The 13,444-nt window shown below is 46.2% G+C and overlaps 1 protein-coding gene across 2 annotated transcripts in view; it reads right to left on the minus strand.

Moving 5' to 3' along the window:
* Positions 1-12,390, minus strand: part of TADA2A (transcriptional adaptor 2A) — a 187,145-nt gene extending 174,755 nt beyond the window's left edge. For both annotated transcript variants that reach the window (XM_075333839.1, XM_075333840.1), the window contains exons 1-2: positions 12,328-12,390; positions 11,426-11,532 (exon numbers count right to left, since the gene is read on the minus strand). In XM_075333839.1, the coding sequence (XP_075189954.1) occupies positions 11,426-11,532; positions 12,328-12,352 (132 nt within the window). In that variant the 5' untranslated portion in view covers positions 12,353-12,390. The remainder of the gene's footprint in view (positions 1-11,425; positions 11,533-12,327) is intronic.
* Between the last annotated feature and the right edge of the window lie 1,054 nt (positions 12,391-13,444).

The raw sequence follows: 13,444 nt of genomic DNA on the forward strand, positions 1-13,444 counted from the left end.
CACAGGTATAATATCCATTTATTCTAAACGATTCCCCTGTACGAGGATGCTGAAATGTGGATCCCTTAATCACACCTGAGCAGTGGACACAGTTCAGACACGGGAATGTGCCTGTCACAGGTTTAGAAAGAAATCTCTGAACTAGTTTACTTTCAAGATGCGGCTGCCGTCCAAGAACTGCAGTCCCCGGGAATCGGCCCGGGGGCCGCAGAAAAAGTCGTATGCGGGCCGGAGGTTCCCCACCCCTGCTTTAAAGTCTGAGAAATTACAATGAACTTAAAGCGAACCAATCACAAGGATTTTCCTATATAACCTAAAGCCAGTGCTATACTGGCACGTTCATGCTGATTTTATACAGACCTTTAGATGTCAGATTGGATATATAGTTTTTGGAATACGGGTAAGTAAAGTTACATAAATGTACAGTTTTTTGATTGCTAGCAGCTGCCAAATAGCTAATATGTGGGTGGGGTTTTGCTATCTATTCCAGCCCCTGTGTCTGCCTGGCCTCTGTAGATGTTAGACTGTATGGGCTCCATTTCTAACACGCCCCTATCACATGAGAGAAATGACTCATACCTGGAAGGAGCCCATACAGTCTATCATCTACAGAGGCCAGGCAGACAGACAGGGGCGGGAATAGATAAGCAAAGCCCCACCCACATATTAGCTATTAGGCAGCTGCTGCCAATCAAAAAAACTGTACATTTATGTAACTTTACTTACCCGTATTCCAAAAACTATACATCCAATCTGACATCTAAAGACATGTATAAAACCAGCATGATAGCGGCAGTATAGCACTAGCTTTAGGTTATATAGCAAAATCCTGGTGATTGATGCGCTTTAAAAGGGAACCTGTCACCAGATTTGGGGCCTATAAGCTGCGGCCACCACCACTGGGCTCTTATATACAGCATTCTAAAAGGCTGTATATAAACAGCACAGGCTGCTGTGTAAAACGTTAAAAAAAAAAAAAAATTCGCTTTATAATACAGTACTTACCTAAACGGTCGCTGCGGTGGAGTCATATGGACGTCTCCGGTGCTCAGGGCAGATCAAAGTGCTCCTGCGCAGGATCTCCATGCCGGCGAGTGTGGATGACCTAGGACGCGTTATGCACCCTGGCTTCAGAGAAAAAACGACAAAGATGGCCGAAAGAGGAGGCACCGGAGAACGGAGACTCCCATATGACCCAACTCCACCGCAGCGACTGTTTAGGTGAGTATTATAAAGTGATTTTTACGTTATACACAGCGGTCTGGACTCTTATATACAGTATGATAGAATGCTGTATGTAAGAGCGCACTGGTGGTGGCCGCAGCTTATAGGCCCCAAATCTGCTGACAGGTTCCATTTAAGATATAAATAACGAGTAAGAAATCGAAAAGTTTCATCTCATTCTACTCCATGTAAATAAGGAATCAACGATCATTGCAAATCAATTCCACCCAAGATTGTGGTAGATTTTGTAGCAGTTTACGGAACTGTCAGTCACATGCTGAAGGTACAAGGGACTAAAGACAGATCCAGATTAAGCCCTTAATGCGCCATGACTGATATATCCAAGATTTTAATACCTGAATCCATCTCACAGAGGGCATCTGCTTCTAACAAAACCAACCAAAGCTAACGCTCATCGCTGCTGTCTCATGAACAAAGTACAGTTTAATCAATAGATCTTGGAATAATTGGTTCCACAATTCCATGTGTTAAGAAAAAAAATATTCCTGTGCAAAGCTAATGTTATAAATTTGCTCCTGCTATGTACTGTGTAATGGCTGTGTCTGAGTGTACAGCGCATGTTCTGATCATATCACACCTTCTGGGCAGGGAAGGACACAAAAGAATCAGCCCTTATGAAATGCCATGGGGTTGTACACCAGCCCCTTCCACTCCTCCCAGAACATCACATACAACTTAAGGTACCGTCACACTAAGCAACATCGCTAGCAACATCGCTGCTGAGGCACAACTTGCTAGCGATGTTGCTGTGTGTGACATCCAGCAACAACCTGGCCCCTGCTGTGAGGTCGCTGGTTGTTGCTGAATGTCCTGGGCCATTTTTTAGTTGTTGCTCTCCCGCTGTGAAGCACACATCGCTGTGTGTGACAGCGACAGAGCAACAACTGAATGTGCAGGGAGCCGGCTTCTGCGGACGCTGGTAACCACGGTAAATATCGGGTAACCAAGAAGCACTTCCCTTGGTTACCCGATATTTACCTTAGTTACCAGCGTCCGCCGCTCTCAGCTGTCAGTGCCGGCTCCCTGCACACATAGCCACAGCACACATCGGGTAATTAACCCAATGTGTACTGTGGCTAGGAGTGCAGGGAACAGGGAGCCGCCACTGGCAGTGTGAGAGCGGCGGACGCTGGTAACGAAGGTAAATATCGGGTACTCAAGGGAAGGGCTTCTTGGTTACCCGATGTTTACCGTGGTTACCAGCGTCCGCAGAAGCCGGCTCCCTGCTGCCTGGACACGTAGGAGAGTACACATCGGGTAATTAACCCGATGTGTACTGTGGCTAGGTGTGCAGGGAGCCAGCGCTAAGTGGTGTGCGCTGGTAACCAAGGTAAATATCAGGTTGCTTACCCGATATTTACCTTAGTTACCAAGCGCAGCATGCTTCCACGTGTAGCTACGCTCCAGCGATCCCTGCCAGGTCAGGTTGCTGGTGGGATCGCTGGAGCGTCGCTTAGTGTGACATCTCACCAGCGACCTCCTAGCAATTTACCAGCGATCCCTATCAGGTTGTATCGTTGTTGGGATCGCTGGTAAGTTGTTTAGTGTGACTGGGCCTTTAAGGACAGGACACTGCTATGAGCAAGTCACTGATACATTGCACAGATAGAACACAAAGCACCATAACAGCAGCCCTGGAAATAATGATTATCCTTTGTTTACACTCACTGCCTAATCATGTTCTATTGTAATAGGATGGATGAGGGGAGAGATGTATGTATGTATGTATGTATGTATGTATGTATGTATGTATGTAATGGAGGGTGTATATACATTAGAAAGGTTACATGTATACACACAGATACAAGGAGGAACTGTGAAGGGGTAAATCTGTAGGGAGATGGGAGAGCCTACTCTGCAGACATATGCACAGAAACAGCGAGTGAGCTCTGCTGAACAGAGCCCTACCCTCTAGCACAGCTTGAGAGTCACATGACTGATGTTACTCAGATTCCACAACCAGGGCGGATTGATTGGATGTGACACCTCAGAATTTAGACATCATGTGATCAGATAACAGCTCAGGTTACAGAAAGCATTGCATGTACAACAGAGGTCATCAGTGGCAGTTAATTCACATAAGGCTAAGTTCACACACTGCGTTTTTTTGACGCTGCGTTTTTTGCGGCAAAAACGCACAAAAACACACCTGCGACAAAAAACGCATGCGTGTTTTGGCTCACTGCGATTTTATGCGGTTTTTTATCAGTAAACAATGCCATTAAAGATTGTTGGGAAAAAAAAAAAAAAAGTCTGATGTCATTTCCTTCTTCAATATGTTCTTCACTAGTGTATGCAGGAGAGCAGACAGCTGCAGAACTACAAGGCTCAGCACGCTCCCTCCAGGACTGTATGCTGGAGGGAAGAGACCGGGGGAGCAGAACTACAAGGCTCAGCATACTCCATCCACTAGTGGATGCAGGAGAGCAGACAGCAGCTGCCGAACTACAAGGTTCAACATCCTCCATCCAGGACTGTATGCAGGATTTTTTTGCCCCCCCAAAAAAATGACGTGGGCTTCGTCATATTTTTGTATGCTAGCCAGGTACAGCAGGCAGAAAAATTTCATGAAATAATTAAAAAAAAAAAAAAAAATTATGACGTGGGCTTCGCCCAATTTTTGAGTCCAGCCAGGTACAACTAGGCAGCTGTGGATTGGAATCCGCAATGCAGGGTGCCCAAGCTTTCTGGGCACCCCCGCTGCGAATTACAGTCCGCAGCCACCCCAGAAAATGGTGTTTTCATAGAAGCGCCATCTTCTGGCGCTGTATCCAACTCTCCAACTGCCCTGGTGACGGGTGGCTCGCTGGGTAATAATGGGGTTAGAGCTAGCTGTGTACTATCAGCTAGCCCTAAGCCCGAAATTCATGGTGTCACGCCAACATTAGACATGGCCACCATGAATTTCTAGTACAGATGTGAAAAAAAAAAAAATATATTTTTTATTAGAAGTAAAACACAACACAATTAGTGACTCCATCTTTATTGAAATAAAGAACCCCCCCCCCACCTCTTCAGTAATCCTGGGTCAAGGGTCCCGCACCGTCCAATCCGGATCCAATATCATCTGATCGGTTTGCTGGAAGGCAAAGCGATCAGATGATGTGTCAGGGTCAAGGGCCTGAATCACATGACACAGCAGCTGATTGTATAAAAGCCGTTTATACAATCAGCTAATGCATCAGTGAAAAAAACAAAAAGAAAAAACAAAAAAAAAACTACACTCTTCTGTGCAGCATCGGACTGGCTACCGGAGGAAACTCCAGTAATGCCAGGCCTGGATTCAGGTACCTGCACTGCACTCAGGAGCTCTCACCTGAGCTCCAGAGTGCAGCCAAGTCTGTACAGCGAGCGCTGAGTGATTGATTCCCCGACACTTGCAGTTCAGTTCATAACAGCTTCAGACAGACCGGGCTGATCTCCGGTGCTGTCACCTGAACTCCGGAGATCACCCCAGCCTGTCTGCAGCTGTCATGAACTGAACTGCAAGCGCCGGGGAATCAGTCACTCGTCCGTGCTGACTCCCGTCCGACCACTGCAGGAGCTGCCAGTAATCAGCTTCTGAAGTCTCCTGACGGCATCAGCTGATAGCCGGCCGGGCGGTAAAAAGCTGGCGTCACCGTGAGACTTATGATCAGCTAATGCGTTAGGTGACTGCATCAGGTGATCACCGCTAGTTTCTCACAGCCAGGTCCTGCAGCTATCGGACGTGCCTGGGAGCCGGCACACAGCCGGAGCTGGGGTGGCGGTACCGGGAGAGGAGCTGGGAGCGGACATGGCATCGGGAGTCTGCAGACAGGTGAGTATGACATTTTTCTACTATTCACTTTTGATTTTCCCGCCCGGACATTGCGCCGCACGGGAGCGGACATGGCACCGGGCGGGAAATGGAAGCAGCGGTGGCGGTACCGGGAGGATTCACGCTTCTGTGTTTACCAACAGAAGGAATCCTCTTCCTGTACATGTCACTTTACTACCCACCCCTTGCTTTTATAGCTGCATTTTTAGTCATAGAAACGCACTAAAATGCAGCTATATTTGCAATTTGCGTTTTTCATTGTGTTTTTGAACGCCTCATTGAACTCAATGGGTGAAAAACGCAGTGAAAAACACAAAACTAATTGGCATGCTGCGTTTTTGTGGGCACCACAAAAACGCAGCAAAAAAAAAAAAAAAACTGTGCAGACAGCAAAAATGAAAACTCATATAGACTTTGCTGGGGAAGCAAAGTCATACACTTTTCTGAGCAAAAACGCACCCGAAAAACGTGCAAAAACGCCGCGAAAAACGCACTGTGTGAACTTACCCTAAGAGGGACTATAAAAGTGGCCCACTCATTCAAAAGGGTAAGGCTGAGGCCACACGGGTATGTGCGCACGTTGCTTTTTACCTGCTTTTTTGCTGCTTTTTCTTCTGCGCTGTTTAATGGCAAAATGGATGTGTTTTTCTATTCAAGCAAAGTCTATGGGAATTTGGGTTTCTTGTTCACACTATGTTGTTCAAAATGCTGCCTTTTTGTGGCAGAACTTTGGTCAAAAACTCAGCTTTGCAGTGCAAAACCCAAATGGCAAAAACAATTGACATGTTGCTTCTTTGAAAACATGAGTTTTTGACCAAAGTTCTGCCTCAAAAAGGCAGCATTTTGAACAACATAGTGTGAACAAGAAACCCAAATTCCCATAGACTTTGCTTGAATAGAAGAACACATCCATTTTGGCATTAAACAGCGCAGAAGAAAAAGCAGCAAAAAAGCAGGTAAAAAGCAGGTAGAAAGCAACGTGCGCACATACCCTTACTGTGCATCCTCACATGACACTCGGCTCACGCTCACAGCACAGTGGGAGCCGAGTGTCATGTGGGGGTCATGCGACTGTGGTCAGATCGTGCGATCAGTCCACAGCTGCAGAGGAGGGGGCGGTGCTGCGGAGGAGAGGGAAGGATTTATCTTCCTCTCTCCTCCTTTATATTTATTATACATATTATGATTCAGAACATGCGGAGAGGTGATGCGAAAGGAAAAACGGTATACATCACCGCAGACAGTACAAAAATTGGTAACAATGTACTGGTTATATACAAAAAATGTATATTGTCATATCCAAACAGGGAATAGTGACCCACAAATCAGAAACACATGCTCACAGAGATGGTACACCAGGGAAATTCTTAATATAAGATATATGTAAATATAAACTAGAAAACCTAGTATATACAAGAGAAAGCCATGGATACCAATATTTAACCTCTTAATATAAAGAGGATTATGTCATATGAAAAGACACCATGTAAGCATGTATCAATGTTGGTGGTGGAAAAACGCCCCCTGACGAAGGTACACTCCGAAATGCGCATCGGGCGCATTCCCTCCGCAGTCCTCTTATCTAGGTAATGTTATGCTTGTATATTTGCCTTGGTCTAATCAGCGACCAGTACCCTTGAATTGTGGCTGCATGCTACCTTTTATTGTCATGCTGTAATTGATCCATGTGGACATTTGATCCTCAGCAACTAGTAGCATTGCATGTCACTGTTGGTGCTGGTCCACACCTCTGCTGCTGGAAATACACATTGACCCTAATGTGTGAGTACATATACATATTGAATTATCCTATTTACTCTCACTATAATTGTTTATTGTGGTCCTTGTGCCTCCCTGCTGCGGTGTGGTTTTCCACCAGCAACATCGATACATGCTTACATGGTGTTTTTTATATAATACAATCCTCTCTATATTAAGAGGTTTAATATTGCCATCTATGGTTTCCTCTTCCTGAATTAGTGGCTGGATGCTGCTTTTTCACTGCCATGCTGTAATTAATCTATGTGGACACTTGATCCTCAGCAACTATTAGCATTGCATGTCACTGTCGGTGCTGGTCCAGACCTCTGTTGTTGGAAATACACATCGACCCTAATGTGGGAGTGTATAAAATATATATATATATATATATATATATATATATATATATATATATATATATATATATATATATTGAATTGTCTTATTTACTCTCACTATAATTGTCTACTGTGGTCCTTGTGCTTCCCCACTGCGGTGTGGTTTTTCACCACCAACATTGATACATGCTTAGATGGTGTCTTTTCATATGACATAATCCTCTTTATATTAAGAGGTTAAATATTGGTATCCATGGCTTTCTCTTGTTTTCTAGTTTATATTTACATATATCTTATATTAAGAATTGCCCTGGTGTACCATCTCTGTGAGCATGTGTTTCTGATTTGTGGGTCACTATTCCCTGGTTGGATATGACAATATACATTTTTTGTATATAACCGGTACATTGTTACCAATTTTTGTACTGTCTGCGGTGATGTATACCGTTTTTCCTTTCCCATCACCTCTCCGCATGTTCTGAATCATAATATGTATAATAAATATATAAAAAAAAAAAAAAAAAAAAAAAGAGTTGAACCGATGATCGCCTCCTCTTGTGTTTGTTTTTGTCTGCTGCTAGCGATTTGGTTCACATATCATAGTCCTTTCTGCGTAGCATATGATGTGTATATATATATATATATATATACACACATATGTACTGATATATATATCAATAATTTTATAATATGCAGTTGTTTATGCCATTATTTATTCCTGCTCTCTCCTCCATTGCCAGCCACTGCGATTCTTCCACTGCACTCGCAGTACACCGGTGTAACCCGAGTGCAGTGCGATGTTTCTCTCGCCCCATAGACTTGCATGGGTGTGAGTGGAAAAGGATTGCGTTCCTCCCGCAGTATGCTGTGACTGTTTTTTCGGTCCAATTAGGGCTGAGAAAATAATCGCTCATGGGAGCGGGCACAGGAGTAATATTTGTCTGAGTGGAATGTGATTTTTTTTTTTTTTATCGCATTCAACTCTCTGTTTTCCTAGGCCTTAACGTATAAGTAGTCACTCTGTCAGTACAATAAATGTGACATGTAAGTGAGGCCGGGTTCACACGAGCATATTTCACAGTCTGTATATGGATGGCAATGCCTAGAATGACCCCATATCTAATAATCCGCACTTACAGCCTCATAGACACGAGACCCCAGGTGAGTCTGGGCATTGTGATCCATATACGGACTGTGAAATATGCTCATGTGAAAGAGGCAGAGTGCAAGAAAGATTGTGAACATATTGGAACTTTGTGAGATGAATTAAAAGAGAAAGGAAACACTGAAAAAAAATAACCTATGGTATAATTACAGACCAGCAAGATGGGTGCGTACAAGGAAAGTCAGCTTCATAAACAACTGTGCTGGCTGCAGGTAGAGTGGTAGTAATAGATTTTATCTACCTCAATGTTTATAAAGGTCATGAACATTCCTATCAATAAGGCAGTGGATGACTTATTGATCACTCAGAGACTAGTCTGCTGCGACCTCTGGACAGCTTCTATGAGTACCTTTCAATCACAGGGATTGGGGCAGGGAGAAGGCGGCCAGAGACCGTATCGGGTCTCTCCTTATAATCCCCGGCCAGCTCTTCAAACTATATTTTCTCTGAAATGCTGCAGGGTTTTAGAAGAAAAACTTACCTAAGTGAAATTACCCAGGCTCTGATTCATGATGCCCATGGTTAGGGCGTAAATCTGATGACACTGTAGTATTGGAAACCCTTGTGAATGCTGAATTCACACCTTGAAGATTTTGTTGCAGACATTTCTGAGACTGAAATTTAGCTCCATTCATCTAAATGTTTGGGGGTTTGTTTTTTTTTCAGATGAATTAGAAAGTAGCAGAAATCTCCAGATCATGAATTCACCCTTAGGCCCTGTGCGCACTAGACGGAATTTCCTGCGGATTACCCGCAAATTTGCTGCATGTTTCGCTGCAGAAAATGTTCATAACATCTCTGCAGTGATTCACCAGCAAATCCTATGGAGAAAAAAATGCTGTGCGCACTATGCGGATTTTGACAGCTGCATGTTTTGCTGCGGGATTCCCGCAGCAAAAACAATTGCATGTCACTTCTTTTCCGCAGGTCCCTGCGGTTTCGAGGGCTGGCAGATCAATTACTTGCTGAGTCTGGGTCAGCGGAGGATTGATCCCCGGTATCTGGCGAGATGCTGCTACCCATATAAAGTTTATGGGGAACAGAATCTGGCAAGCGCTTCATACTCACAGATGATCGGGCGGATGTCACACTGCTCCCGCGGCGGCTCTTTCATCTTCCAGAGCTGGCTCATTATTCCATCTCGTATTCACTCCTTCCCTGCTCACCGGTGTCTGTGATTGGTTGCAGGCACACACCCCCACGTTGAGTGACAGCTGACTCAGTGCAACCAATCACAGCCGCCGGTGGGCGGGTCTATAGCGTACAATAAAATAAAAATAAAAAAAAACAAAAAACAAAAAAAAAAAAAAAAAAAAAACAGCGTGCGGTCCCCTTTCCCCCCCAATTTTGATACCCTGCCAGGATAAAGCCTCACAGATGGGGGCTGGTATTCTCAGGCTGGGGAGCCCCACGTTATGGGGAGCCAGTTAGCCTAAAAATATCAGCCAGCAGCCGCCCGGAATTGCCACATCTATTAGATACGACAGTCCCGGACTTTTCCTGGCTCTTCCCATTGCCGCAATGCGGTGGCAATCGGGGTAATGAAGGAGTTCATGGCAGCAGCCCATAGCTGCCAATAAGTCCTAGTTTAGTGATGGCAGGCGTCTATATGACACCCCCTCATCACTAAACTGTAAGTGAAAGTAAATAAGCACAAACACCCCAAAAAATCCTTTATTTGAAATAAAAGACAAAAAAGCCCCCTCTTTCACCACTTTATTAACCCCTAATAACAGCCCTCCAGGTCCGACGTAATCCACAAATGTCCCACGACGCTTCCGGCTCTGCTACACCTGGCACTCACAGCGAGCGCCATAGACCATGACTGCTCACTGTGAGGGTCAGGCCGCAAGTGAAATGAGCCGCCGAGATCAGCAGCGACTTTACTGATGTGCTTTGCAGTGACAGGTGAAGGATTCCAGCGGTCACTGCACATCAGCTGACTGAAGTCACCGCTAGTCTTATACTCACCTTCTCCTGCGAGGCTGCCTCCGGACACTGCTCTCCTGCTTCCAGGCCAGCTCATGCATATGCAGTGCACAGCTGACCCGCAAACAGCAGAGCGCCGGAGGCAGCCGCGCGGGATAAAAGCACGACCCGGAGACTTCAGCACCACGGACAGCAGGAGCGGGGAGAACTGTGAAATCCTGCAGGGAACCTGCGGCAATTCCTCACCAAATCCGCAACATACCGCATGCGGATTTTTTGCGTTTTTGCCCCGCAGGTGCGGAAATATTTAAGAGCCTGCGGAAGTTTCTTAAGAAAATTCCATTTTCTAGTGCGCACAGGGCCTTAGACTGAACAATGATTAAAAACCTTCACTGTGAGCTAAAGTGAAATTAATAGCCACTCAGGCGTCTCCACTACCCCTGCTTTACACTGCAGCTCTGCTTGTTCAGCTTGGCAGCATAAGCTCTGCAGAAAGTTACAGCATAACTTACAAGCAGCTAATCAATGTAAACTATTATTAAATTTTAATATAGTTACACATAAACTGATAAGGCTACGCTCACACTGTTATGATTGCTCTTCACCTGCAGTTTAGACACTTGTTGGCAAGGACAGAGCTGCTGGCACTGCTATTCTTACAATCAAATGAACGAAACACCCAGACCGTACACCAATTACCCGAGATGCTGCTCAGACGCAGTGGTCATACATTAGGGCAGGGTTCACACAGAGAGGTTAAGAGTACCAACTTTGGTGCAGTATTTCCCATGTAATATGCAAACATCTAGAAACAGAAGTTCCAGGCGGCACACAATCCTTCAAGGTGCACGTGTCCAAGGAAGGCATCCACAGTATAATTAATACAAAGGACCGGCACTCCAAATCTTCTGAAATATTTTTGTAGTTTATTCCATCATAATCATAATATACAGGCGTAAATTACGTGTTTCGGCTAATAGTGAGCCTTTTTCACATCTATTATGTATCTATGTGAGATGTGAAAAAGGCTCACTATTAGCCGAAACGCGTAATTTACGCCTGTATATTATGATTATGATGGAATAAACTACAAAACTATTTCAGAAGATTTGGAGTGCCGGTCCCTTGTATTAATTATATGCAAACATCTAGGCATGGAAAAATATAGCAAAACTAGACAAGACTTACCTGCAGACAGAGGAGAAATTCAGGAGGTCCGCACTCCGCACACTTAATATAAGGCTCCATGAGATATGAAGAACAGCCGCGGCACGGTGATTTATCAAATGCATCACCTAGATTTAGGGGAAACAGAATGAAAAATCTCTAGTCTCTGGAAGACTCATTGGAAAAATCTCACACCGAGGGCAGCCTTTGACAGTGAGGGCAGCCTCCCACACCGAGGGCAGCCTCTGACAGTGAGGGCAGCCTCCGACACCGAGGGCAGCCTCCCACACCGAGGGCAGCCTCCCACACCGAGGGCAGCCTCCCACACCGAGGGCAGCCTCCCACACCGAGGGCAGCCTCCCACACCGAGGGCAGCCTCTGACAGTGAGGGCAGCATCTAGGCAGCCTCTGACAGGGGCCAGCCTCTGACGGTGGAGCAGCCTACAGAGGGCAGTATCTGGGCAGCCTCCGAGAGTGGGCAGCATTTGGGCAGCCTCTGACGGTGGAGCAGCCTACAACAGTGGGCACACATCTCCTGTAATACACACAGCTTGTTACAGTGTGGCCATCACGTGATCATGGGAATGTAAGCACCCCAGACCGTTAGTGAACGCCAAGCTGAGCTCCTGCAGTCGGCGAGCCTCCTACACAAAGCACGCCCCCTGGCCACAGAGAATACCAGGAGGGTGTTGGCCATAGTGAGAAGTTTCTACCTAGACAACAGCTACAACTGAGGCGGTAATGCAGCCCCTGCCCGACAGGGGCCCTCCTGCACCCATCACATGCAATGGAAACGTGCCCTCTAATTACAGAGACCTATATGTTCAGTGTATGTAAAGCACGACCCGTGATGTGGCGTCAGAGTAGGGAGCCCTGTATATTATACCACCTCCCTGTGAACCGGTACCGAACGCGTTACCAACCTCTGAACGGAGCCAGGCGGTCCATGTTATACACACGATGGTTCCCGGATCTAGCTCCGCCTCCTCCAGACTACAGCCAATCCTGTGCCAGAGCTCTCTGTGACTATGGGAAAGGCAGGCAAGACTAATTGATGTTTGAATCCGTGAACCTCGATAGGAATCTGTGATTTACCTGAATGGCTGAGCTTAGAATGTATGTGCTCCTGTTAGGTCCTGACTGCAGCCCATACATTCTAGCCCGTTCACTGGTGAACATGCTAGAATGTATGGGATCCTGGCTGGTAGCTATGTAGTGAATCTAAACCCATGCCTCCCAACTTTTGAAGAAAGGAAAGAGGGACAGTCTGTGGTGTGCGTAAATTTTGACCACGCCCCTTGCCACACCCATTTGGCAGTAAGGGTCATTAAGCAGATTTTCCAGACTGTTCGTTCATAGTCATAGCAGCCAGAATTTTCTTATATTTATATGTGTTGGTGTGCCGCCCCCACGTCAGCAGCCCGGCTGCTCGGATCCAGATGCGGGGTGGCTCAAGGGATCTACGGACATGGAGGCCGAGTTCGCGCGGCTACTCAGAATAAAGGGGGGATATTTACAAGGGGTGTTATGTTTGAAGTTCGTGACGCCACCCGTGGAGTGTTGTAAGGGGGAGTATCACCGCTGCAGTTGGGAGTACCCGGTGGCGATGGTGTATGCACCTGGCTGCAGGTTAACCCCTCCACGGGTAGGGGGGATGCCCCGGGACTCGAAGAGGGTGACGGGGAGGTGCCGTTGGGACGGTAAGGGTCACTTATGTACTCAGTCTAATAACGCTGACACCGACAACTGTGGTAAACCAAAGTTCTTGACACCGCTGCCGCTGGGAGGGAGCACGCCTTGATTCCATGCCCGTTGGTGTTGCCTGTTAGTCTGTGACCTTTGCCTTGGCACCTCGTTTTCTAGTTGGTCCCTGTAGTGTAAAACTAATCGGGTCCCGCTCACCAGTATGGCTAACTGGGTGAGCTTGCTCTCCGGGTTCACGCTTGGGATTTTCTGGACCGCGTAGTGGAAAAGTCCTTTCCCCCTCGTTGCGCTAGTATCCCGATTTTGGAGCGGGTGGAGCACGGATCTTGAAGGCTC

This window comes from Anomaloglossus baeobatrachus, chromosome 2 (assembly GCF_048569485.1).
Source record: "Anomaloglossus baeobatrachus isolate aAnoBae1 chromosome 2, aAnoBae1.hap1, whole genome shotgun sequence".
NCBI lineage: Eukaryota > Metazoa > Chordata > Amphibia > Anura > Aromobatidae > Anomaloglossus > Anomaloglossus baeobatrachus.